Raw genomic sequence first — 27,771 nt, forward strand, 5'->3', positions numbered from 1 at the left:
CAGTTTTATTACAGTATGGGCCTTTTCTTAGGGTATGGGATGCATTTGTGGCTAAATAAAATAGTGGGATTCTGTAGTCAGAGTCAGTACCTTAATGAGATCCTTAATGTCTCAAAACAGACCAATGCTGACAATCTCAGGGAGAAAAATACAGAATTAAAACATGAACTGAGGTATCTGCATTGGTCCAAGCCTCTTTGACACTGGGTAGGATATGGGTGCTAATTGCAACCATCACTTGGGAGAACAGGCTCATCTCTCTATTTCCTGGTCATCTTTCCCACTGCAGAGCCTAGAGGACGGCAGATAACATGTCTGGTTGATGCTGGCCCCTCCTAAAGAATAAAACAGAGTCCCATTTTCTCTGTTGAATTTGAAACCGCGATCACTTTACTCGCTTGATTAAAATTGTTCTTGAAAGCTCCTTGGAGAGTTTCCCTCTGTATTCATAAGGTCCTTCGTCCTGGATTTTCAGCCTTACTTAGTTCTCCTCTATGGGCCAAATATACACTGATATGAAGTGTTACTAATCCTTTAAGAAGCTGGGAATTTGAGCTATCATTAGACTTGGAAAGATCTGAAAACTAGGTTTTCGTCTCTGATCACTGATAATGTTTTTAATTTGGATTTGGAGCAGTTCCCTCTGGTAATAAGTATAGCTTGAGTAGATAGGGCATGCTATTGTTCTAAAGAGAGAGAGTTCAAATTAGATTTGCCCAAACCTGTACAAAACCGAAAACTTTGGCTTCTGTTAATGCTGTGCCGTTCGGGCAAAGGTTCAGAAAGTCTAGTTGGCCATTTTTCACTTTCATGATTTTTACCATACCTAAAATTTTATTTACTATTTTTCTTTAAATCCACTCACTGTTATAGTTGAATAAATTTATTTTACTGCCACAAATGTAAAACTAGTATTACTTGTCCTTCATTGAAGGTAGTAAAATAAATACAATGAAAACAAGTTATTAAATTCTAGCTAGATAATATCGCTTGCCACAGGTTCTGAGCCTGTGGCCTGTCTCCCTGTATTTGAAAGGGAGATTAATGTGGCTGAAGACATACTAGCGCCACACTGAAACTTTCCTTCAGAGAAAATATCATGGATGGAAAAAAATTGAAAAAAGAATCCTTTTTCCTCTATTCAGTAACTCTTCTAATGCTTTTGATTCCAAGTGGTACTCAGCCCACCTTTGAAAAACTCATTCCCTTTATATTCCGTGTGAGGAATTAAGTATTTGATTGACTGGACTTGTGTGAAGACCGCCTTAAGGATGTGATAAGAACACCTCAAAAGAGGTAGATGGTACTGTCTCTACACCCAAGAATGTGTCATCTGACAAGGGATGGAGTAAACTGAGAATAGAAGAGAAAGACACAATAAATGTGTAGAAGCAAAAGTTCCAGAAACACGCATGTACTTAATACTAGAACGTGAGCTGCAGGGGAAAGAAGATGGATTGTGTGTTCCGTTCACTTGAGGATCTTTCCCTAGCTGTTGGAAGAGTGCTTGGCACAGAGCAGGCAGTGAACAAGTCTCTATTGAGCCAAAGAATACACCCCCATCCCCCGTCTCCTAGTGGTGGTATACCCTGGAGATGACGTGTGGGGACTGGGCTGGTGCAATCTGGAGAGGTTATGAGGAAGCAAGATCTGGACAGAATCTTGAAGGAATTGCTAGGCAGAGAGCACACACACATACACGTGCGTGCGCGCACACACACACACTGGCTCAGCACAGAAGGTACAAGGTACATAGGAAAGCAGTGGGTTACATTTGAATGACCAAGGTTGTAACCTTAGAACAGCTTCAAAAATGCCAACTATCCTCCAATTTGAATAAATGCTCCCCTTTCCCCAGACCTAAAGCCATTCCCCTTCTTCTTCATAAACATCCCACAGTTCAGACTCAGATACACCCTGCAAAGTGAGTTGATGTTTCAGCAAGACAAACCATCTTGTTATAGGAATGATGCCTTCTATTTCTGTTAAGCGTGTGGGTTACTTTTTGTGAAAGCCAGCTTTAGGCAGGTATGTTGTTAGTTTCTTGATTTGGCTGTTTCCTCAGTTGCTAAGGAGGGCCCCTAAAAGCTGCAGCTCTGCAGTTGTGCCATTTTCCAGTTCCCTTTGCTGTTTTTTTGTTAAATGGAGTCATTGTTCCTCTGGTATTAATTTGCCATCCTACAATCTGCTGGTCTAGAGCAAAGTCTCAGGTAATGTTTTTAAAGAATAAACAAGAGAAGCAGATCAGCAGGGTTATGAGTGTGGGATAAATATAAGGCAGGAATTGAAGCTGTTACTGCTGTTTCTGAATTAGCTGTGCTGTCACAGAGATGGCCCTGGGCCTCTGGGTCTCTCTCCGAAGGAGGAGAGCAGCACTACTGAGGCTGCATTTCAGCCTCACACCAAAGGCATTCCTCAGGACCGGTCTGAAGGCAGGAAGCCTTCCCAGACTTTGTGAAAGGTTTCCATTTTCAGAAGGATGCCATGATTTCACTTTGGGTATTTCCCATGTTGGTTAAGTGATACTAAATCTTCAGCTCAGTTGTACCTGGAGAATGTTTTTCAGAAAGCTCATTTTTGTCTTCTTTCCTACTAAGGCTAACTAACTTTTAAATATGGCTAAATAAGGACTTCTTAAGCCAAACCAGGAAGCAAAAAGCAAGGTATGAACCTTCCTAATTTACTGAACCTCAAACCAACCTCAGTTTTTTAAACTGAGCTACTAACAACTTTGACTTTTTTTTAAACAGCCATACATAGTGAAGCAGTACTGCGAAATATTTCTAAACTTGAACTTTAAACTAAAACTTCATTTATTGAGTCTCTGCCTCTGATTAACCGGTCTCCTTGGGAAGGACCGTCTTTGGTGTTCCAGTCAGTGTCCTGAGTCCTGACCCAGCTCTCGGCCTCAGGGTAGGTGGAAAAGGCCAAACTTCCATATGAACTAATGAAATCACGTGGTTTGTCTTTCAGGTTCAGTATTTCTTCAAGATCTTGGATAATTAGCAGTACAGAAAGTACAGAAGTCCCAGATTGGGGCATTTAGACAAGAGTGAATCACGCACATGAGGAATGTGTTCATTCTTTTATTGTCCATTGTTTTAACCTGACTGAATACAAGATCAACAAGAGCACTGTACTCTTGGCAATTATTACATGTTAGAACATGGATTTTGCACTGTAGACAACATTTAACACCAGTCTATGGGGTACTGCATTGCTTTTTATAAAGTCCAAAATAAAGATTTATTTTCAAACAAGTGACTTTGGTTTATTTCATACATTACACTTTTTCTTGCAGAAAAAAACAAAATTGTACAACTGCATAAATATAAAATTCTTCCACCATGAAAATGGTTAAAACATTCATAAAGACACAGCACCAGCATGTGATGCCTCCAGAGAAAGGAAAAAAGGAAAAGAAAATGTACATTGCAAATTAATTAGCCCTATCACCAGCCAAAGTGACGGGCGATCCAGATCCCATACACAGCTCAGAACATACTGGAGGACAAGGGAAGAGATGAAAGACAGCATTCAGTATCAAGCACAACACAACCCATCACCTTTGTGTGTTTTCTGTAGTGTCACTTAAAATTTAAAGGGCAGTTCCCCCATGACAGCCCACCCACCCCGAACCCCAGGAAAAAAAAAGAAAGACCTAACACCACAGGAAAAGACTATGGAGTGTGTTAAAAATGCTCATTGATGGGCCATTATCTTTGAAAGAGCCAAACCAAAGGAAAAAAAAAAGTACCATGCCAGTTTTATTCCCATTGAATATTTACACCTTGGACAGCAAACCTTGCTCACATAAAAGTAGAAAACAGATACGATAAAACATGGCTTGAAAAATGACCAGTGTGTGCACCTCTAGTACTGTACACTAAATAAAATACACAAGGCAGCAATACTTAGGGGCCAGAAACACTGCTTACTACAAGTCAGTCATGGAATCATAATTTACAGTAAAAATGGGCACATCCCAAGGCTCAATTTTTATTTTTCTTTTGTCATTTACAGTAGAATAAATATTTTGTTGCTATTGCTACACTTTAAATTTACATTCTAACCTATTAAATGCAGAAAGCTAGTGTAAAGCATATAGATTAAGTGTAGGTCCCATACGTATGACAGTTTGTTCAAGACTAGTAGGTTTTTGTTTTTGTATCTTTTTTAACTTTTTAAATGGCTAGTGGGGAAGATTTGTGCTTGTGATCAGCTCTTAACTTCAATTTTTACATCAAAGCGTCCCTGAAAACGGTCTTTGTCACTGTACCCAATGTTTTCACCGTACGCCTTACACTCGATGCGGATTTCAGTGTCCATGGTGAGGTTGGTGAACTGTACGGCCAGCAGGGGCTGCAGGTACTTGGGCTGCAGGAGCTTGCCGTAGTAGGGGTAGTACTGCAGAGGGAACCCAGCGTAGCCGCCCAATCCAAAATACTCCACGTTTCCAATCTTTTCCTTATCTTCATCGCGCTAAAAACCAGAGGGAAATGAGACTTTAATGGCTCGCGTACAATCAGACTCTTGATCCCACAGAGGAGTCTGCAAACTCCTGCTGGAGGGAAACCAGTCATGCTCTGACATGGCTGGCTCCAAAGCTACCCTCAGGGGTAGGTGAACACTAACCATGGGAGGACATGGGTACAGTATGTGACACAAGAGGAAACACACACTCAGTCCAATCCATAGCGGCCGTGAGAAACGGTCCTAAAAGGAGGCTACTGTCCTTGCACAAAAGGCCAACCAAGCATTTCTCCCCACCAACACCACTTCTAGAAACACGACCAACAGTGAAAGTCAGAAATCACTGGTGTTGGCCCAGCGGATGACAGTTCCAGTGAGATTATCTCCAAAGGTTTAACTATTTGCCTCTCATTTTCCTGTGTCCATTTCCTTGCTTGGTACCACCATAAAACAGGACTGTTTGCAGAGTCCCTTTCTTTCTTCTGCCCTCTCTCTTGAAACAATCCTTCAGGTACCTGTTTTTAGATCTAAAGGGAACACATGCTGATAGTTACCTTAATCTTTCAATATCTTTTAAAGAAAAACCAGAAACACAAATTTTTTTACGTGATATTGTCAATTAAAAAAAAAACTGTTGGCCTCCAATGTTTAACACACCATGTGGGCCAGAGAAGCACTGGTGTGGGCTAGTTCACCTCTCAGTTCTAGAACCCAATATTCCAACTGATGAAATTCAGATATTTCAGTTCCATGTTCCAATGGGGAAACGGACATATGGTTTTATTCTTGTTATATCTTTCTGTTCTTTTAACAAATTTTACCCAGTATAGCTACAACTCAATTACTGAAACTAATTCCTAGAAGCAATGTTTCTTGTTTCCCATATGAAAGTTCTACCTCTAACTTAAAATAATCCCACTCATTCTCCCTCTTCTCCACTGCCTCCCCCCCCAGTAACTCTAAATGTCTCCTTACCTTGCCAGTGCACTGAACAGGCAGGACATATGGATTATACTTCATCACTGGGTAAGTATCCAATGACTCATTCTTGGGAGGCTAAGAATAAAACCCACATTGGTCAATAATTTGTAAATAATTTTTTAAATTTCTGAAAAATAAAACTAATCTGTAGCCCCAACAAGTACACGTTGGTCACAATAAGTCAACTACAATAACAAAACACTTGGGGATAGCAGAATGAATGATTCCTCTAACCAATCTACGCAAGACCATGTTGTGGTTTTAAAAATAAGTGCCCAGGTTTTGTGACCACTACAATTAGCTGTGATGCAGCCCAGTACTAAATGGAATTTCTAATGGTAACCCATTATAAGCTTTACTCCAGGACACTGAAAAATAAGAGCCAACCTAGAAATAATGCTCCTCGTTTGCTAAGATTATAATAATTAGATGGAAAAGTTGGTTGACATTTGTCTTTATAAAACTTAGGCTTTTCTCCTGAGCCATGAATAAATAATGCCATCCCTTTCCTTCAAGCATGCCTTCTTCAAATAGGCTTGCTCTCTTTTTTTGTGAATCTCCATTGGAGGCACTGCCATTTAAGGAGCGTTTCCAACTCTGTTAGGAAAGTCAAATACGTAAAACAGGTAAAGGGGGCACTGCCCTAAACGAAGGGGTCTTATGAAGGGGTAAATCAACTGAGGGACCCAGAGTACCCTGAAAAATTCCTGCTGTAGTGAAACATCCAGAGCCTTCCTTCCTACATTCCTGGCTCAAATCTACCTCAGAAAGAAGTGTGATGAACATGTTTCCCTGGAAGACAGCCACTTGCTTACTCATATCAGGAGAGCACGTGAGTCTTCACATGAGATGTGACACACAGTCTAATCAAAGTCAGATAAAATGGACAATTCTCTATGTCAGTAAGGAACTAGTGTTTTTGGTACTACTCTTTATTTTGGAATATAAGAAAATGATCATCTAGATTTGACTCTCTTGGAACTTTCTGCTAGCAACCGATTTATCTTTAAAAATATGAGAGAAAATGCTTATTGATAGAGAAGTTGCCAGAATCTATCCTCAGAGAGTGAGGAAACAGGCACGTCAAGTGAGATGCTAGGGTATGGTACTGCGATCAGACACAAATAATTCCAGCAACAAAACAGCTGGGGATTTGGGGTGGGGTGATGAATTAGGAAGTGGCAATGGATAACCAAGTGGAGATCAAAGAAAAAAGCACTGAAAAGAAAGCGTAGCTGAATTCATCACTTAACAGATGATCCATCCCTACAGATGTGGGAAGAGATGTGACTCACAATAGACTAGACAGACTGCCTCTGTGGGGTACAGATATCCCTTGATCGCTATGCAGAGGAATTATCAAAAGTGAGGGATTCAGAGAACAAAGATTAGGATTAGTCTTCCTTTGGACACACCACACCAATCCCTTTCATTGCTAAATAGCTGATTTATCCTGGTGAAGCATTCCCTGGCAATATGAATATCAACTGTAAGTGTGATATAATGGTTCTCACCATTTTTCTTCCATTATATCCTACTCTTAAGTGAAAAGAAGATTAAAATTCTGTTGAGAGGTACATTAACTTCTGTAGGAGATCCATCAAGCCAGCCAGCCAGGCAACCATTTTTGCCTCTGGTGGCAGTAAAGAAGTTCTGGTGCATCCTTCAGTTAAGTTAATAAAACTTTTCATCTCTGTATGGATTTTCTTTTGAAAATATTGTTCATGGGTAACAAGCATTGTGGAAACAAATTAATAGCATACAATAGAAAATTAACGAACAAAAGAGCCAGATTCCAGAAATGAAGTGAGTTTGTTCATACACCAGTATACTGCAGTCAATTCCTATCAGAATTGAAAACTACACTCATAATGGCAATGCCTACATGGGCGACTGGGGAACCTGCTGGAAGAAGCCATGCTTAAGGGAAAGGACTGCTTTATTTATTCATGACCCAAAGGAGAGAAGGAAATAACCAGTTTTATAAAGGCAGAGATAATACCAATACATTTTTCCTTCTTTTAAAGAATTACTATCATCTCACCAAATGGTGAGCCTTGGCAATTTGCAATTTTTCAGTGATCTCAAGCAAGGTTTACCCATTATAAGTTGCAATAATATCAAAAGCCAACAGCATGGTATTCCAAGTTCAATCTAGATGGTATTCAACTTCTAATTTTGCAATGAAATCTTCATTCAGCAAAAAAAAAATTGTTTTTTCAGATTATCAGACAATGTTTTAAATACTCTGGCTCCGATTAGATTGGTGGTTACCAGAGGGGAAGGGGGGAGGGAGGAGGGCAAAAGGGGATGATTAGGCACATCTGTGTGGCGACAGATTGTAATTAGCCTTTGGGTGGTTAACATGATGTAACCTATGCAGAAATCGAAATGATGATGTACACCTGAAATTTATATAATGTTATAAACCAATGTTACTGCAATAAAAAAATAATAAAATAATAAAAATAAATAATAAAAAAAAAATACTTGGCTCCAAGAGTACTAAAACCAGAGTATGACTATACATACATGCAGGTAGTTTTTAAATTTAGAAGTATCTTTTTCTATTTTTACTTGGGAAGAGTTTACATAATAGAAACTATTATCTGGATACTGAGCAGAAGTATTGAGAACAGCACCACAGGACTTAGTTCAGAATTTGGCTTTGCCACTCAGAATTTCTCTAACTTTAGAAAATGAGATTAATGACCTAAATATAAGAATTTCAAGGTGGGCACAGAAGTTTTCAATGTTACTCTACTGACTGGGCTTCAAAATCGTCACTGAGTATACTTTAGAACTTCCTTTTATTCTCTTCTCATAGCAATTAAGTACTTCATCCAAAATGTGAATGGCTCATCTAAATTCTATGATTTAAAACATTACTTGCCTTAGGTTTGAAGCCCAGAACTCGGTTGAGCTTTATAATGACACATGGTTTGCCCTCTTTGTAGCCATAAGTTTCATCATTTATTCCAGAGCAATTTCCCAACCACTCAAGCTTGAACCTGCAGACTTTTCGCTCTCCTCGTTCATTGTTAAAGTCTCCTCGTTCTTTGAGTTCGCTGGGCACACCTGGAAATGCAAACACCATTTTCACATTGTACCAACAACTCCCTTAGCACCCCTGAGAGAGGAAAGGGAGCTCTCTTCCTTGTCACAATTCCCTATGCTAAGACAGTGTTGTTCTGCATTCAACGCATTGTCTGAATTAAGCAATGATTTCCAGCAAGCCATCTCTTGTCTCTTCACTGATGTTGAAAAGGTATTTTACCAAAAGCAACAGCTGATATATGACCCCACACCAAGGCTTCATAGTATTTGATGATCAGCACATGATGTTTGGTCTCTGGCAACATTTCCCTTCCTTTAAATAATGGATGACTCAGCTCTTCAGAAGACTGAAAGGAAAGTGGATCACTCTTCATGAGTAGCATCATATACGAGGGTCAACAGCAGCTTAGCTCAATAACAGGGACATTATAATTAGACCACAAATTAAAAGGATTGTCAATAATTTTCAGAATTCCAAGTTTTTTGATCAGAATTTCCTGTAGCCATGCCCCTAATTAGCATGTTAAACAGGCAAGAGTTGTTGTTTTCCTTTTCAACCACTATTCAAGGTTTTTCTTAAAAAAAATTTTTTTTTGATGGGCCGGCCCCATGGCGTAGCGGTTAAGCGCGCTCCGCTGCTGGCGGCCCGGGTTCGGATCCCGGGCGCGCATCAACGCACCGCTTGTCAGGCCATGCTGTGGCGGAGTCCCATATAAAGTGGAGGAAGTTGGGCACGGATGTTAGCCCAGGGCCAGTCTTCCTCAGCAAAAAGAGAGGAGGATTGGCAGATGTTAGCTCAGGGCTGGTCTTCCTCACAAAAAAAAAATTTTGAGATTTTGCCTCTTCAAGCTGTGAATTCTTATAAGCATCTGTCCACCTGAGAAATTTTATCGTAGAATTTTTGATTCATATCATAAAGCCAGAAAAAGAATGAATATAGAATTCAAAGTTAATACAAAGCACCCTGTAGGAAACTGATGCAAATACAATAATTTATATAAATTTTTAAGTTCACAAATTAACTATATTCCCTTCAAATGGTAAAGTACCTCAATTCAGTCCATCTCCTATGAAGTAATTCACCCTAATGATCTATCATATGGGCCTTTTAATTACTGCAAAGTAAGATGAAAACCTCATTTAAGTTCTAATGAGAAACATTCAGTGAAAATGTTTCTTTTAAATTACTAAATCTTTTCAAAATGACTTAAAATGGCAATTCACCCCATACTGCAGCCAAGCAACAGTCTGCCATTTACAGAACTGGAGTTGCAAGTGCTTGAATTGAATCAGAAGGACTGATATCACCTAGTAACTCAGAGAGGAATCCTGTTTGGGTGGGTAGACAACATAGCTGGGAAATTCACGCTGCAGGCAGCAAGGAGGAGGATGTGTATTCATTTCAATGGCTTAATGAACTAAGGGCCATTCTTTACCATTCGTTAGTCATTTCCTTATCCAAATGCTCAGCTGCCTAAGACATATTTCATTACCTATCTCAATCAGGGTCTTTATTTTTTATTTTTATTTTTTTTGTGAGGAAGATCAGCCCTGAGCTAACATTCGTCACCAATCCTCCTCGTTCTGCTGAGGAAGACTGGCCCTGAGCTAACATCCAACCCCATCTTCCTGTACTTTATATGGGACACCGCCACAGCATGGCTTGACAAGCGGTGCCTCGGTGCATGCCTGGGATCCGAACCTGCCAGCCCTCAAGCCGCCGAAGTGCAGCGTGCACGCTTAACCACTGCGCCACCAGGCCAGCCCCCAACCAGGGTCTTTAAATGTACCCTGACCATGAATCCTCCTTCATCAGTATCAGTGCAGTTACAGCTAATCACACCAAAGGGTCATTCGGGTGAGAGGAGCCCTGTGCTCTCTTCTGCAGAGAGAACTGGGAGCGGGGGGGCAGGGGGAGGCAGAAACCCGGAAATATAAGCAATTGTACTTCTCAAAACCAATGGCTGTAACAGAACCAAAACCGTAATTGTGGTCTCTAACTCTGAGCAGTAAAAAGCAGAGGTATCTGGGAGTGTTTTAAAGGAAGACACCTTTCAAATGCAGGTGACAGTAATACTTGAGGCTGCATTGTTTCTTCCACTGCACCCAAGCCTAAACCATCAAGTCTTACTGTTTTTTAAAAAAAGTGTCCTCTCAATATGGCCAGAGTTCAATCTTGTAATTATTTCAGGAGTTTCTTTCAATCATTAAATGACAAATAGAAACAAGACATAAGAAGTAACCAACCACAAACATCCAAAACGAGTCTACTTACTGCCACATTCTTCAAAAATCATGTCATCCTTCTGGGCAGAATCTTTGTACTTCTCCAGGAACCTGACTATGTTCAGCACATATGCCTCATAGCTCTTGGGATCATTAGGACGAAAGGAAATTTCAGTCTTTTGGATCTGAGGGATCTGTGTTAATCCTGGACCAGGAAAAGAGTTGGAAAAACAGAGAGAATATCATTAGTGAGAAGGCAGTCAACCAAGAGAATTCAAAAGCAGACTCTCCATGTACAAAACATACTGTGCTAATCCTACCTGGCTAAAAAGAATGGGTTAAATTCTGACTTCTCTTATGAAATCACTTCTCTGGCATTTAGATCTAAATGATATCATATATCATTTAATTTCCCCAGCAATATTTCATGATAGGCATTATCTCCATTTTATGAATGAAAACACTTCTTGCACAGAAAGGCTAAGTACCTGGCCCAAGGTCACAGAGAAAGTGGTAGAACCAGAATTCCAACACAAGTATGCTGGACTCCAAAGCCTGTTATCTTTCCAGAACTCCCACGTGCCCGCATTCAAAAAAGTGCATTGCTAGCTAGCATTTTGTGCAGGTGGCTTTCCTTCCCTAACTGCTTGTAAGCCTTTGAGCATAGAGGTCTTCTTTTACACTCCTTTTTGTCAATTAATTTATGACCATTACAAACTCTGCGAGACTCAAGACTACTCGACAGTGATAGTCCTCTGGATCTTTTAACCTAAACTGGAGGAACATGGGATTCCTGTGCAGTTCCCACTCCTACTTTCCATTCCAAAAGTAAGGGGTTATTTTGCGCAAGTCAAGTGCCAGCCACGATAAAATTCACAGTATCTGTACCTTGGACTTCCACTCTGTAACCAACTTTTTAGAATCTTTAATTTCCAAAGCCTCTGCCATCACAAGACTTCCGATAGATATTTGAACAATACTGCACAGCACTATCGAGGGGCAACGGGTGGAGAATCAATCACACTGCATTCTATTCTAGGATTGCCGGGTAAATACAGGATGCCCAGTTAAATATGAATTTCAGATCAATCACAAATAAGTTTTATTTGAAACATACTTATATAAAAAATTATTTGTGGTTTACCTGAAGTTCAAATTTAACTGGGCATCCTGTATTTTTATTTGTTAAATCTGGCAACCCTACTCTAATCCCACTCCTGGCCCTGCCCTCTGTGTTGGGCACCCAGGCAGCTCATCACCACAGCCCTTCAGAGCACTTACGGCACTCTCACCTGGGGCTTGTTAAACAGGCAGCCTCACAGGCTCTGCTCCAGACCTGCCCCAGCCTGATCTTTAAGGATGGGACTCAAGAATCTCCGTTTGACTGCTTGAAAAGATCTTTAGGCACTCTCGGTTTGAGAACCACTGCTTTAGGGAATGAGAGTGGCAACGGAGACGCAGATATGAAGACAATGACGTCACTAAAGCAGAAGGGATGACTAGAAGACAGTTAACTCGCAGCAGCACCACTGGTGAGGCTTCAGAACAGGTGTCAGTAGGGGCTGGGCTAAAGGGATGTTATTTTTTCTAGTGATTGAGGATGGCTTTGAGCTTCCAAAGCGGTTAAATGCTGAGGGGGGCCCAGCCTAGGGGGCTGAACGGGCAAGTTCTTCCCTTCCTGCAGTTCCCCAGAGGAATGGGAAGGATGGAGACGAAGACAAGAACGTGAGGGTCTGGAGCCAGGCAGAGGGTTGTGCAAGACAAACTACTTTAGGGGTGACATTAAGGATCATCTCAAAAAGGATGATGTAGAACCTGAGGAATTCAGGGGGAAAGCTGTCAAGACTGAAGGAAATGAGTGCAAGAGGAGGAGCAGAATTTGCTCAGAGAAAAATCTTCAGTTAAAAATAAACAAAGGTTACTACAGTTAAAATTTTTTTAAATGCTCATAAACTATAGAAAATTGTTTGTATGACTAAAGCAATTTAAATACACCCTGAACAGGGCCAGCCCAGTGGCGCAGCAGTTAAATGCGCGCGCTCCGCTGCGGAGGCCCAGGGATCCCCGGTTCGGATCCCGGGCGCGCACCAACGCACCGCTTGTCAGGCCATGCTGTGGCGGCGTCCCATGTAAAGTAAGGGAAGATGGGCATGGGTGTTAGCCTAGGACCAGTCTTCCTCAGCAAAAAGAGGAAGATTGGCACTGGATGTTAGCTCAGGGCTGATCTTCCTCACACACACACACACACAAATATATACATATATATAAATATACTCTGACCAATCTTTTCCTACATTAGTAAGTCAGAAAATTGACATTATGATCATTTCCAGAGCAAAGAGGCAATATAATACGAATGGATAAATACCTGCAAACATAAAGTAAAATAAACAAAGGTGAGCAGAAGCTTCCACTGGGATTTCACGCTTGAGGCAGTATGGTAAATAGGGCTCCCCACTAAATGGGGAAGGCCAGCGAGGGAGGGTCATTAGGAACAAGGTAGGAGTCGTCAACACGGCATTTAGGTCAAGGTGACTTGCCTGGACCTGAGGGAAGTGCAGAGGCAGGCCCAGAGCCAGAGGCTTAACAGAATTCAGGAGGCTGAGGTGTTTTCCTAGAATAATCCTGGAGTCAGGAGAGAATGGAGCCTTGAGGGACATTCACCAGAGAGGGACCACTGGGAGAGCAGTGCACAGGCAGCCAGACAACTCAGAGGCAAATGCCTTTGAATCTGTCAGGCAGGAGGTCTGCAGGAACCCATTTCAGGTATTTTGTGTGATGGGGGTGGGGGTAGGGGACTGAAATGGACTAAGAGAAGATCTGTGTTCCTGGGGTTAAGCACGGTTTCCAGACTTGGGAAAGAGAAGGCAGGAGAGAGGTGGACTGACAGAAGGGTGAAGATGAGGTCAACTGTCAGAAGCCAGGGAGCATTCTCTCCTAACCTTCAGGAAGGGAGGAAGGTGGGGAAGAACCGGCGGCTGACCGAAGGGACACCAGCATGATGCGTAACAATGATGCCAGGCATGGTGCATCAGCAGAGCGGGTGACTCAGCAGAAACCAAAATCCTAACAAAACAACCAAGAGCCTGGTGTGAGATGTGCAGAGTCTCACCCAACGAGCTAAAAAGAGGCGAGTGAACCGAGAAGGTGGTGTGGAGAAGAAACATGGTAGACCTAAACTGCAAGGGGAGTGCCACGCACATCAATGGCCCCTGTGGCGTGGCTTCAGCTCTCCTCCCTGGCAGTCAGCCTCTCACTTTCTGGCTGCTTCCGCATTCTCTCTTCCAGTGGCTGCTCAGGGTTCCATCTCCTTGAGTTTGTGTGAGAACAGTGATGTACTGCTCGGATTCTCCCCGAGAAAAGGAGAGCAAGAAGAGGTGGGATTATGCAGAGTGCTTTTCATTCCCCCCTGATGCCAAGTCCAGGATCCCCACTATTAAAAGAGACCCCCAAGCATCAGCTCCTCTCATCAGCGCTCTGGGCTCTTTCCTAACAAAAGAGCTATGGTCAAACCTGAGTTCATGCTTACGCAGAGACTTACACAGCCTTTTTTTTTTTATTAGCAAGCACCTCTGCTGTTAATCATCTAAGATCTGATTTATGGAAATAGTAGATATTATTATTACATGCACAATGGTACCACTGGCCCAGAAAGGAGTTATACACAATTGGTCTCGTGTCTCTCCAGACAGAGTAAAGAAGAAACAATGAAAACCAAGTAATGGAATCACACCAATCCCCACCTGAGAACCCGAATCCATCAGTGAGCCTGGCTCACGATCTAAGCCCAGTCAAGCCTGGATGTTAGCATGTGAGAGAAATGCAGATGGACGATGCTTGAAGAAGCTTGACTGTGTTCTGTACAGAGAGGCATCAGAAACTGTGAAAGCGAGAATGCACGAGGGGAAATGGACAGTTAAGCACTGGGTCTTACACAATCCTGGGACTTGCCAGCTGGATTAGACCTTGGGCCAAAGTCTCTGCCTGTCTTTTCATTTTAAGTGATACAGAACGTTGGTAGAGGAGGAAGCCCAGGATGACAGATCAGCCCAGGAAGTTCAGCCACACCTTACTCTCTTCTGTAGGCTAACGTTTCCCTCTGGAGCCTCTGAAGGGTCTTGAAGGTGTAACTATCATAAGCCTTAGAGACCATTCTTTTAAGAAACCCAATACCTGACCTGAATGTTTCCAGAAAAGAAGCAAAATAGTTTGGGTTTAAGTCATACAGTCAGCTCGCCTCTCTAAACCCTCACCTATGGAGCACATACAGACACACATAAAGACCCAGGAGGCCACCACACAGTCAACTGCGCCCACTGCCTCCTTGGTGCGCTCTTCTGCTCTCCGTCCTCACACTTCTGGAAGGTCTCTCACTCTATTGCCCATGGCCTCTGCCTCCTCTCCTCTCTTCTCTCTGTCCAGAACCTGCTGGCCTAAGAAGTTCTCTTCCTGGAAGCCACCAGAGACCAATCCCCTGGCCTGTCTTGTTCTGGATAATCTTAATTAGGAGAGTTCTCCGATGAGATCTTCTCCAAACCATTAGGAAAATTCCTCTTCTCAAAAGTAATTTCTCTAAAGCAATTAGATACTTACAAGAGGCAGATGAAGGACCCTTGACCTGATATCTAAATCCTTTAAATCATTTACTTTACATTATCAGTACTAATGGAAAGGAGACAGAGAGGAATGGGACTGGATTTGGCAACTTCCTTATTATTTTGAGTCCACACACAGATTCCTCAACAAGGATGACACTCTCCCAGGCTGCACACACCCCACCTTGCTGACTGGCGTTTCCACACTAGACTGGGTACTTTCAGCTCGTCCCTCTCCACACTGTCCACTCCTTAAAATTGTTACTTATCCCTTTGCCCGAGGATGAGCTCTGTTGGCGGTGGTAACTCCCAGAGGCCAAAGATAGCAGAACACCCAATCACCGGCTTGTGGTTTCAGATTATATTCCAGGAAACAGATCTAACCTTTTGCCTCTCCAGTCTTCTGACCTTGAATTGACATGAATCATGCTGGGCTCTATACAGCTTTGCCCTGATATGACCATTTGGCTTAAATTACATATTCATTCTTATTTAATAAAGCACCTAAAAGGACTGAAGTAATAATCTGGATATCTGATTTTAAATTATTTGATTTTTAATGAGTACGTCAACTTTACATAAGATTTGGAGTCCAAAAAAAAAAAAAAACCCTTTGGCTTCGCACTTGCTTTATAGAGTTACATTTGCCTCTTTTTGGTCCCTCACCTCTTGAGAATCAAATAAGGAAAACACTCAATCTTTGGCTTTAGTAGGTGTTCATAGCAGGAGGGGGAACCAGCAAGTAAAAGAGGAAGGGAAAGGAGAGAGAAAAGAAAGAGGCTTTTCATTAAGAAAGAAGTACTTTGTTTCCAATTAGGTTTATAATGTAGTAAGTTTATAATTTCTCAATCTACTTGTGAGTTTGAAGTATTTAAACGAGAATGCAGCCGTTTTAACCCTGTAAGTTACTCAGCTGAATCCCAAAGCACAGATGCTTGTACCTGTCATTTAATACATCCTATAAATCACTAGACCAAATACACATCATCTTCCATAGATACCTCCAGGAGGGCACCCATATGACTAACAAGAGCACAGGAGGCAAAGAGACACCTACCAATGTAGCTGTGCATACAACACCTACACATCATGTGTCTCCTGTGTATTCCAAGTTGAGAAGTAATTTCCAATTAAAAAAGAAATTGGGGGTATGATTTTATACACAGTCATACATATCTGTGTACACACATATCCATAAACGTATACATATATATACATATACACAAACACACACACACACTTTCCCCCTCAAGTGCCACTAAGATATTTATGGGTTTTGTTTTTGTTTTTAATTTTTATTTGACCTCTGCAGCACTAGTATCAATTTACCTAACAAAATACAGAGAGGGCACAGGCAAAAAGGTGCCTCTGTGCTTTCCGGCAACTAGTTACCTTTGCCTCACCTTCTGCCTCAGGCTCAGCTTTTGACTGTGACCTGGGATCAGTGGAGTCAATCCCCCTGCCTCCAGGCAGGGTCACAGCCACACTCTCCCCACACCCAGAACCTGCTCCCTCTGAAACGTCCTTGAAAGATGAGTTGCTGGACCCCCTCTACAGCCTCTTCACATTCAACAAGCTTTGGTGTATGGAAATCTTTCCTTCTGTCTGAGCTGAATGCCACAGACTCTGGTTGAAGGCCCTTCTCAGCTTACGGAATTACCCTTTATCGTCAGGCTTTTTCCTGTAGTTGTATACTCATTTTCAGAGGAGCAGAGAATTATTTAGTTCAGAGGATCTATCTTAAAAAGTGCATATAATTTCACAGACCTATCTTTGATATTTTGTATAGCTTGTAATTGTTCATGTTCTCAATAAAATAAAAGGTACCACTGTTGTAATGAGAAAATATAAACAGCCAAATCCTAGTATTTTACGTTAATTATGCTTTTTTCTCCAAGGCCAAACTGAAGAACAAGCACATATAGTATATTTGACTTGTCTAGATACAAAACATAACATTTGCTAAGTGACCAAAGCCTGAAATAAGATACCATATTATACATGATATTTGATGAAGTCTATTCATGCATGTATGTGGGAAAAGACGTACTATTCTGGTTTGAAGCCACTACATAATACATCCCTGTTCCCCTTCATCTCCCCAGCCTCTCTTTAGTCTTGTCAGCGTCAGATGGGCCCTCAGGTCATGAGACTACTGGGATGAGAGCACTGAACAACCACAGACATCAACCAGTCCACCCTCATCCTATTTTACAATCTAGAAATGGAGCCATGAGGCTGATGCTGTTTCCATGACCACCTTCTACGGCAGAGCACCCCCCTTGGGTAAGCAAAGCAGGAAAGCCCTAAATGAAGCTTCGCAGGTTCAGCATTTCTTACCCCACCATTCATCCCTCCATGGAATTTGTTATCTTGTCCCATTTATCAGAGGGCTCTGCTCTGCTTACTCATCTAAAATAAGCTACAGAGGAGGACCCATTTTTCTATGCCTCCAAGAAAGTTAGTCATTAGGCTTCCTATATACCCAAGAGCTGACGACTTAGTTGTTATCTTTGTCTTCATGGGGAGATGAGTTGTTGAAGCCCAACAGTGAGGCTGGGGCACACTGAGTGGTAAGAACTTGGAGTCTGCCGCCCTAAACCCTTTACCAAACCAAGTCTGGGCAGTAGCTTCTGGAAATCCTAACTGCCACCAGTGCTAGCTCGTCCACAGCCTCAAACTCTGGGGGAGGCTGCAGGGTCCATCTGAGGGTGGGAGGAGAGGAGGATCAGAAACGTGAGAGGCAGCTGGGCTGGAGAGCACTGTGTATATCATGTCGGCTCCCAGATCACAGATCAATCGAGTCTCACTGGAAATAGCAGAAAAACACCGAACTGGCATTTGAAATAACAATTGCTCCCAAGTACAAGGAAGCCAAATGTTTCCAATTCTCCCTTTGAAATTTAAGTGAAAGACAGTAATAGGAGTGTGATGAAGTTTGAAAAAAAAGAAGCAGTTCTGAAATCCACGTAATGACTCCTCAAGAATTTTGCTTAAGCACGCTGAGATTTGAATTAGAACGCCTTGTACCCTAATGGATTTTAAGACAAGATATTTCCCTCGCACAATCAAGATGAAATCAAGATGGCTGGTGGTGCCAGTGTCGTCTGCTGGTCCTTACCCACATTATCGTCCCTCCTTGATTCTGGTTCCCATCTCACCAACTATACGACCCTTTTAAAATGAATTCTTCCAGCACCGAGCCATCTTTACTTCAAAGCAAAACCAAAAGCCGCCCACAGCCTTAGGAGGAAGAACAGGAGTAGTACACATTCATACCTGCTCATCAGGAAGCAGGGCAGTTGGGACTGGCCCCTGGACCCACAGGTTGACACCCAGTGACCTTCATTTCATTCCACTGCTGCTAAGTGAGCGTGGGGCGGGGGAGGGGCAGGCGGGTGGCAGAGACTTTTCCATTACAGCACAGGGCCAGCAGCAAGGAGCACAGGGTCAAATCGGGGACAGGGCTGGGGAGCGTGCGCGTGAGTGGAGTGTGCGTGCGTGTGTCTGCAGCCCTCTCCAGCACGGCCGACAGCAGTGTCTCTCTCCAGATCCAACAGCATTAACGGGAGAAGAGAGGCCTCTGACCAACGCTGACAACCTTCCTGAGGGGCTCTCCCCTGGAGACAAGTGTGGCCGGGGCTAACCCAACAAGGGCGGGTATTTTAAAGGGAGAGATTACAGAACAAATACAATGTCATTTAAATTTACTTAAAAATTTTTTGAATGTGTTTCCTAATCCAACTTCTCCCACTTTTCAAGAAAAACTAAGATCCTATTAATTTCATGAAGATGTAAGTGTACGAAGCAGCCCTGCTCTACCACCTAAAGCTCACAGTGCGGGAATACTCAATTCAGTCCCCCAGGAAGTAACTGCTTCCAGTGTGGCGGGACTGCAAAAATGGAGGTGGCTGGGGGAGCTGCCCTGTGTTTCACGCCACTATAAAGTACCATTCACTTTACACATATTTATCATTTAATCCTCACAGGGTATTATTCCCATTTTACAGATGAGAAAACGGAGGCCTAGTGAGGTTAAGTAGTGCGTGGACTGGTGGGGATTGTGTTAAACTCTGCAATCCTTGCTTTTCCTTCTCAGCTCAGCTGTACCGTGAATCTACCTGTAACAGCTTAGGATGATCTCAGGGGCTGCTTTCATATTTTGGTTAGGCAATGTGAAACTGCCAATAAGCAATCATTTTTGACCCACAAAAATAGCAATTTAATATGTTTCAACCTAATATCTCAGCTGAGGCTCTAGCCCTGTAGCTTCCAGGCCAAGTAGGCAGATCGGTTCCAATACCCCAGAGCAACAGGACTTTGTAAGGAATATCATACACCTCGAAGGCCACCACTGCTCAGGCCAAGACACTGGACATCATCCATTTTTCCTTAAATTTCACTTCCATTTTGTAATTTAGTCCTTTCTCTCAGACTTTCACGTTTTGCCTATCAGCTTATCCAATATTATGGACACAGAGGCCCAAAGGGACTGCAAAATTCCCACTGCTTAATTTGGTCACATTCACCATTATTTAGAAGAGATCTAATTACAAGGTATTCCAGCGTGCAAAGGGCAGTCAGAACCCAGTCAGGCCGGCTTTGTATTCATGCCTCAAATCAGTTAATAATAGCATTAATAAGTCTTTAAATCTTTAAATGACATACCAAGTCTTTTGCACTCACTAGGTTCATTTGACTTAAATATACGCTCTTCCCTTTTTAACCTTCATGAAAATAGAGGCTTAGGATATTAAGTTGAAGCCCCCAAATTGCCAGGGCGTTCTTCCACGCATTTCTTCAGTCTGCAGCCTGAAGGAATAGTTATTGCCTATCAAAAACACAAATTCTTAAGATTTGCTCTGAAAGATGCCAAGAGGAGAGACCACTTCGAGTCCCCCAGAGCACTCAGAGACAGTCCACGGGCTGCACTTCTTGGCAGCAAGTCCTCTGCCGACCAGGCCTCCTTGCTCGAAGGCCACTCTCATTTTCAAATGAATGTCATGTCCCCTGGAAAGGCGAGGATAAAGGGGAGCTTGGCCTAGACTCTCCTGGCAAGGTAATGGGTAAGGAGAGGAGGAAAAGGAGAGACGGAGAAATGACAAAGAACCCAGGTGACAGGACAGGGATGGAGGACTGAGGAAGCACTTTTCCTGTGACTTAGACCAAAGGACAGGAATGCATATTTCCAAGATGAGCCACCGGCATTCCTCTGGAGAAGCCACAGTTTGTCGGGTCAGTCCAACTGCTGCAGGGGCACTAAATATAGGTGCTAAGAATGTGTCTTTTAGGAAGGGGCTGGAAGGAACGGGAGGGGAGGCAGAGAGAGAGGGTGTCAGAAGGACTGAGCACCTCGGCCAGATTTCCAGGCAAGGTCATTTGCAAGTCTCTACTTAAAAGGTCTGGCACTTGGGCTATTTCTTTGTGAAAGTGAAATTTCCTTTTCTGCAAAGAACATGAAGAAAATGTTTAATTTTATTAAAGGCTGACTCTCCAATGTCAAGGACCATTTTTTAAATCTAAGAAATTAAAGAAAATGCTTGCCTTTTTGGTCACCTTTGACTTCAAATATAAAGATTATTATAAAATAGCATCATGATTGAAGAATAGCTTTTAAATGGAAAAACAACAAAATAAAAGGTCTACACAAATTTAAATTATGACTACTAATGCTACTGTACAAAACTCCAACAGATGAGGACATGAAAAGACACCCCATGCTTTACTGCACAAAAGCCAGCGTACAGCACATTTATTTAAGACCCTACGTTTCTCTGAGCTTCAACCTTTCCATAGACCCACCTCTTTCAGGAAATAGTTGCTGGCAACTGTGGATTATTAAGCAAGTTTAAGTCATTTTATATACTTACATGTTTTCTTTTTCCACTTCCAACATCCCCTAGATCTAAATTTATCTGGAAATGTTTAGGGTTTTTCTTACAGTAGAGGACTATTTGACTTGGGACTAAAAGACAGTGTTTGCCATCTTCATATTCTGAAGATTTTCTTCCAACAGACTTTCCCACACCCAAGAAGGAGGTGGCCTGGACAAGTCTGCGACGGGCAGTCACACTTAATCAAGGCTGCTCAGTGCCACAAAGACAGCCTCAAGACTGTCACCTAGACACAGCTGTTACTGAACTGTTGCCCAGGGAAAGTGGAGGTGCGACCGTCATTGCCACCCCCAGCGGCAGCCTCAAGGTCACTTATGAAGTGAGAACCCGGAAGTTATGCCACATTTCCTCTCTCTGGGTCCTCCCGACAACGACTTTTAGAAGAGCCAGACAGCACAATCACAAACGGTACAATCAGGTCTGTGGCTGCTCGGCTGTCTCGTCCTCTGTCAGTGCCAGGCGCCACCGCAGCAGGCCCTCCCGGGCTCAGTGACGGGTGTGGACACGCACAGCTGCGCGGTGCAGGTCACTCAACACTGACCTCCCAATCACAGCAGGGCACCCACGGGGCATGTTCCTGTGATAACCTCTTCGTTAACCCACCTTTTCAGAGCTAAAAGAGACAGTTAATTAAATGCAAAGTGGGTCCAGAAAGGCAGTAAATACAACTCCGATTAAACAAACAGGTGTAAATATTGAGAAGTGAAGAGACAGTGCCTTTGTTCAAGGTCAAACTGCAGGCCAGCAGCGGGCGGGAGAATGGACGCCTGCAGGTACGGCTCCTCCCTGGGAGAAGTGGGCCATTTCAAAGCTCCTCACCATCCCTCAAAATAAGTTAACCTTTCAGAACAGGAGCCAAAGTAGTTTTTTAAAGGATTTATCGGAGTCATAGTCCCCTCAAGAAAGTGAAAAACGTGTGTGAGAGCTGGAAAGGCCTTGTAATGGTCCCACTGCCCAGCCCCTGGGGCGTGAGGGATGAGGAGACAGAGGCCATCATCGGAAGCCACAGAGTGGAGGCGGCAGGCTGACGGAGGACAGGGCTCTTCCTCCCACCCCCAACCCCGCAGAGCAGCGAACTAAGGTATCTGCAATGCTGGTAGGAGATCTGGCTGCAACAGAGAGAAGTTCCTGTTTTTCCTTTACAGGCTTGATTACAGACAATTTTCATAAGAAATTTTTCTCAATTGAAAAAGTGAGACCCATTTCACCTCTGGAAAAACTGAAGTTATTCACGTTCATTTTACCTGGTGGGGCCACTCGGTCCTGATATGTGGGCTTAAATTCACTGATGGTGAGCAGCATCACTTGGATGGTTCCGATGAAGATGCCAGCCAGGCAGCCATAAAATATTACGTAGAACAAAAGGATCTTAACTGCAAGGAGAACAAACAGAACACAGGCTGTGAGGCAGGCACATGCTCGGAATGCAGGTCTAATCTTCCCAGAGATGAATGGACTTCCCTCCTGGCTTCCCCTCCAACCGGTGTCTTCAGAGCTTCCTTCTCCAACACCAATCAAGAGGGCAAGCCTCACTCCCAGACAGCGGGGTAAAAATGAGGGGATGGGCAGCCCCCCATTACAGTGTGTGTGTTAGGGGGTGGTTAAGGGTAGGAGGAATGTTCAGCTAGAACTAAGATTCTTTATAGGAAATAATTTTATTCTCTAAATAAAAAAAAAAAATTGTCAGGAAGATCACCAATAAAATCCAGGGCTGTGTCTGTACGCTTACGCAATGCATTTCCAATATGACAATATACTCCCCTAGAGATGGAAGTTTTCTTTGCTTGCTTATCCCTTGACATTTCGGTACCACAATCCAGGCTCTGCTGCCTCTCCCAACCCTCACATGCCTGCGAGTTTTCATGCTGTGAGGAGCAATGAATGCCGAGAAACTGTGTGAAGCTCTTCAGCTCTTTACCATCACCCTGCCGTGGATCTGTACCACTGACTAAGCACACGTCTTTCCCTTCAGAGGCACCAAACAAGAAAAGAAAAAAAGGAAATGCTATAGTAAAAATGGCGAGCACATTTTTATTTCATCTTCTGACTGGACCCAGAATAATGACTGACTCAATGGGCTGCATTTTCTTTTCCCACAGTTAACAGAATAAGAGGACGGAGGCTGAGTGAGCTGGAAAAGGAAAAAAAAACCGAAAACCAGAAAACGCCGCAGCTCATAGACTGGAATGAGGCTATCAGTTACTGGTTTACAAGGATTATCTCCCCGATTAGCCGCATAGTAACAGGCTGTGCTAGGCATCGCCCGGCAGCCCTGCACCAGCCCAACAACCCAGCGGGAATGCACAAGGGGGACAGTGCACCCGGAGGTTATCAGTCTGACACATGACTGCACAGAGGGGCCTTAGGTGGCTTCTAACGGCGTCCAGAGCTCATGCACTAAAGGCTAGGGTCCTTGGGAAAAAGCTACAGAACAAAAGTATTATTGAAAAGAAGTATCTGTGTGTATGGTGGGGGAAGTGGGGCGGGAGGGGGACACAGGTGCGGGAATTAGCCAGGCTGCCCTCTCCTTACATTTAAAAGCCCAGCTTTCCTATCTGCAAAGAAATAGTTCAGAGAAATCATGCTCTAGAGTTGTTAAAACAAGCAAAACACATAAAACCACACCAAAATGATTAATCATAGTTGTTTTTTCTCCTCTATCCAAAAAAAAAAAAAAACAAGGGAAAAAGGCAAAGATAAAGAAAAATGAAAAGATTGTATAATCCGGCACTCCAGCCGCCCAGCTCTCCCACTGCCTCCCCCACTGCCTCCCGGCAGGACAAGAGTTAACTGCCGCATTCCGTATCCAGGCAGCAGCAGGCTAATGCAGGCTGTGACGTCAGGAGATCTGGAAAATTTTTCCAGTGAATGCTCCTCAGAGGTGCGAGAGTTGGTGTAACAGGGTCAGGAAGAGAACTGCTGTAGCCTCTTTTTATTGCCCTGCCTGTCTTGGTGTTCTGAGCCTGACCACATTTGGCTCTTCCAACAACCAGAGCATTTTTATACTCACTCCTTTGACTCCAGACACCTCATTCTAACAACATAAGAAGGTACGTAATTGAGACTACAATTTAAAATACAAATTTAGTAATGGAAAAACAAGTCATTTTGCAAGCATATTGATGAAATTTAAAAAGATACAGCCTATCTATTCTGCCTGACACTGTAGCCTATGAGAAGTAAGGAATTTTTCTCTTTTGCACTGAGATATTACTTAGCAAAATCTCCCCAGTTGCTGTCGTGAGGTCACGTGGTCAGAGCAAGCAGGTCTGGTGGGGCCTGTGCAGTGGGCTCACTGACACACAGGCCACCAGGGGCTCCTCAGAAAGAAAAGCTGACAGACTGTACCACCTGGCCAGGGCTACCCAGAGGATAAGTTTTAGAGGCATTTTCTTCCTTTTAAGCAATTTTTCTTCCTTTTAAAAAATACAAGTAATATAGAGGTTTTCCAGTTACAGGAAAAAAAAATGAGTACCCTTCAAAGAGTCATAGGCAGAAGGAAAAAATGGCATCTGGGCCAGCAGTAAACATAAAAACCTACCAGCTCCTGTATTAACTTAATAAAAAGGTGGAGAGCACCAGGTGACCTGCGTGCTGCGATTTCTCCAGCAGGTGACAGGCGAGGCTCCTGCGTCCATCTTGGTGAAAATCTACCTATAAGCAAAACTGAGCCAAGGGCAACCTGCCCTCGTCCCAAGGGCATCCGTGTTGGGCCCAGGGCTGGGAAGGTGGCATTTTCTCCACAGGAGACAGCAACAGCTGTCACTTTCTCTGCCGAAGAGGCTCTGTCATTTCTTACATTGCCAGAAAGGAGCAGACATATTAGCACAGAACAAAAACTGGATTTTTAGCCCAGTACCTGCACCTTGGAAAATGGAAGGAAACGATGAGAAAAGCACACGAGTCCTGGGATCTGCATTCATAAATCAGTGTATTCGCACCTTGCTGGATGTGGTATCAAGACTGATATTAACACTAATACACACATACATACACATACACACACACACACACACACACACACACACACACACGCTCTCTCATATGGAAGTGCTGCCCCATTAAATGTCGGCTTAAAGAACAAGTCGTTCCATACTGCCTTACCCTCTAAAGCAAATATTATTCTGGAATTGGAATGAGGAAAGAAATATATTTTATGAGAGGAGAAAACACTAGGGGGCAAATTTCACAATATGCCTGGAGTCCGTCAGTGCAGCCCCTGGCCCACGATGAGGCTGGGGTCCGACCACCAGGAATCTGGGAGGGGGGGGCCCATTCCACAGTGCACCCTCCAGGCCTCATTCAAGTTACCAGGAGTTGCTAGGAGATGGCCCTGGCCAGGAGCTGTTCACCCTACACACACCCTGAGTTCTCCAGGTTTTCCCTTCCACAATAAGAAAACAGAGAGCTATCTTTATGCTTGAGAAACGATGGCAATAATTCCACTGAAGAGCATAGTCTCCCCTAAATAAAATAAAATATAAAATACAAGCTAAAAGCCATCAATTTAAAGATCTACATTTAACGTGGTTCATGGATACCCATGCTTCCTAGTAACACCTTGGAATGAGGTTTCACCTTGACTAACCTTGAAGTGTGATGCATTATTAACCCTTTGCTTTTCAATCAAGAAAGACCCACTATAGGCTGCATGTTTGCTCTTCACACAAATCATATATTCCAGCTTCTTCCATTTCAAAATGTCAGCCAAGCACTATTTCCCTGACTCATCCTCCTGCCGATGCCTAGAGATCCTCCCAGTCAGGAACACCGAAGCAGCCCCTATCCAGGGCTCCCTTTGGTGGCTGCAGTGGTGGTGCTAGTGGTGTCGATGGTGATGAGGAGGATATTAGAGAAGGAGGAGGGGGCAGTGATGCAGGAGAGGGGAGTTCCCTCCCTCTCTCCCTTCCGCAGTCACGACTCTTATAGATTTGCCTACAACTCTGCCCTTCAAAATGACCTTTTTCAAAAAAACATGTCACCCTTCCGGTGTAGGGAGGTGGAAAACAACTAAGGTATCTAATTTTCAATGGGGGGCAAAATGTGCATCTAACCAAGCAAGAGGCTACCCAAAATCTTAAAAGATGAGCTGCTTCAGCCTTTGTGCCCTTTATTCCTCAGCCTAACCCTTCACCATAATCAACCTAAGCCACTGATTCTGCATGTGTGTAGACAGTGAAAACAACCAGACTTTGCCATGTTTCGGAGCCTTCTGGGCCATTTCTGGGCTGTGATGACTCCAGGGCAGGTCACCGGGGTAAACTCTGGGCATCGCTATGAAATGCTGCAGTGTGGACGGATTCCCCATCCCCCGCCTTTTGAGGTATATATTTAGACTAGAAAAAAGGTGCTATAACACGCAACCTCTCCTGCATTAGATTTGATTACCCTCATGAGGCTCACAGCCTCAAAAGAAAAAAAATTTTTTTAAGGACTTGGAACATGACTATAGAGTCACCCAGAGCTTGACCATTCCCAGGATGGAAGGGCTCAAGCGATGCTACGATAGACTGCAAATTACCAAGACAAACCCCCTACAATATACATAACCCTCTGCCTGGGGTGCTCCCGCCCCCAGCCCGCGCCCATCCTGGGGACTCTGCATTCCGCACAGGATGACAAGCCCAGCCTGGCGCGATCCGAGCAGAGCCCACCACCCGGTCCCCCTCCACCCTCGCCAGAGCGGCGCGGTCCGCAGAGCCTGCGCAGGAGATGCGCCGCCCGGGAAAGACAAGGCGCTGGGGGCGAGAGCTCGGACCCCGTACTTACACCAACTGCCACCGGTCCTGCCCAAAAACTCCTTCTTCTCCGAGTTCCAGATGAATTTCTTCCAGCTGCCCTCCTCCTTGGCTTTTCCGCGGGCCATGGTGGCGGGTCAGCAGCTGCCGCGCGTGCTGACGGTGAGTGACTGCGGCGTGCGCCCTCGCGTCCTCCCCGGCTGCCGGTCGGCGTCCCGGCCTGGCTCTCCGCAGGCGCACCCGCCGCCGCCGCTGCGGTTCTCAGAGTGCCAGACGCGCGGCGGAGGAGCAGAGGCAGGAGCAGGAGGAGGGGGAGGCGGCGGCGGGGGCGGAGGGAGGAGGGAGGGACCGCGCAGGCTGGGCGGCTCCGAGCCCCGCACCTATTGGTGGGCGCGCGGCCGCTCGCGGTCTGTCTTTAGTCCGCCACGCGCTCCTCTAGCCCTTGGGGGCTCGGGGGCTCTGCGAACCCGAAGCTGTCACTCCTGCTGCCACTGGGGACGCGTACTTGGCGCCTGCCTCCTGTGACCTCTGCAGAGGCAGGCAGGGGGCAAGAGAAAGTCAGAGGGAAGGACGGACCAACTGACCGCGGGCCCAGCACGCGAGCGCACACCACGAGCCGAGAAATTGGCTGAGCGCGCAAGCCCTACCTTTACTATATACCGCGCCGTGGCGGCCCGGGGCCACGCCCGCTAGCGGCATGGCTGGCCAATCGCCGGCGTGGGGGGGCGGGGCCTAGGGCCCGAAGGGGCGGGCGCGGGGCCGGCACAAAGGAGCCGCCGCGGCGACGGGGGCGGGCTGGAGATCGGG

The 27,771-nt window shown here is 44.3% G+C and overlaps 2 protein-coding genes across 2 annotated transcripts in view; one reads left to right on the forward strand and one right to left on the reverse strand.

The window, feature by feature from the left end:
• NME7 (NME/NM23 family member 7) overlaps positions 1–3,628 on the forward strand; it is a 223,552-nt gene extending 219,924 nt beyond the window's left edge. Inside the window, exon 12 of the mRNA XM_058540119.1 lies at positions 2,974–3,628. Coding sequence (XP_058396102.1) covers positions 2,974–3,006 — 33 coding nt within the window. The 3' untranslated portion in view covers positions 3,007–3,628. The remainder of the gene's footprint in view (positions 1–2,973) is intronic.
• Positions 3,629–27,557, reverse strand: ATP1B1 (ATPase Na+/K+ transporting subunit beta 1). Its single transcript, XM_058540120.1, has 6 exons — positions 26,996–27,557; positions 22,471–22,599; positions 10,787–10,942; positions 8,348–8,532; positions 5,449–5,529; positions 3,629–4,482 (listed from the first exon to the last, which is right to left on the reverse strand). The coding sequence occupies exons 1-6, from the start codon at positions 27,090–27,092 to the stop codon at positions 4,219–4,221; spliced, it is 912 nt and encodes a 303-aa protein (XP_058396103.1). The 5' UTR covers positions 27,093–27,557; the 3' UTR covers positions 3,629–4,218.
• Positions 27,558–27,771: the final 214 nt, after the last annotated feature.

The sequence above is a fragment of the Diceros bicornis genome, chromosome 4, assembly GCF_020826845.1.
Source record: "Diceros bicornis minor isolate mBicDic1 chromosome 4, mDicBic1.mat.cur, whole genome shotgun sequence".
Classification (NCBI taxonomy): Eukaryota; Metazoa; Chordata; class Mammalia; order Perissodactyla; family Rhinocerotidae; genus Diceros; species Diceros bicornis.

Excerpts from the sequence above, each read along its gene's own strand:
- ATP1B1 (XM_058540120.1), bottom strand. The coding sequence starts at position 27,092 with ATGGCCCGCGGAAAAGCCAAGGAGGAGGGCAGCTGGAAGAAATTCATC. Across the intron at positions 22,600-26,995 it reads CAGGACCGGTGGCAGTTGGT|TTAAGATCCTTTTGTTCTAC; the intron begins GTAAGTACGGGG and ends TTCTCCTTGCAG. Across the intron at positions 4,483-5,448 it reads CTGTTCAGTGCACTGGCAAG|CGCGATGAAGATAAGGAAAA; the intron begins GTAAGGAGACAT and ends TCTGGTTTTTAG.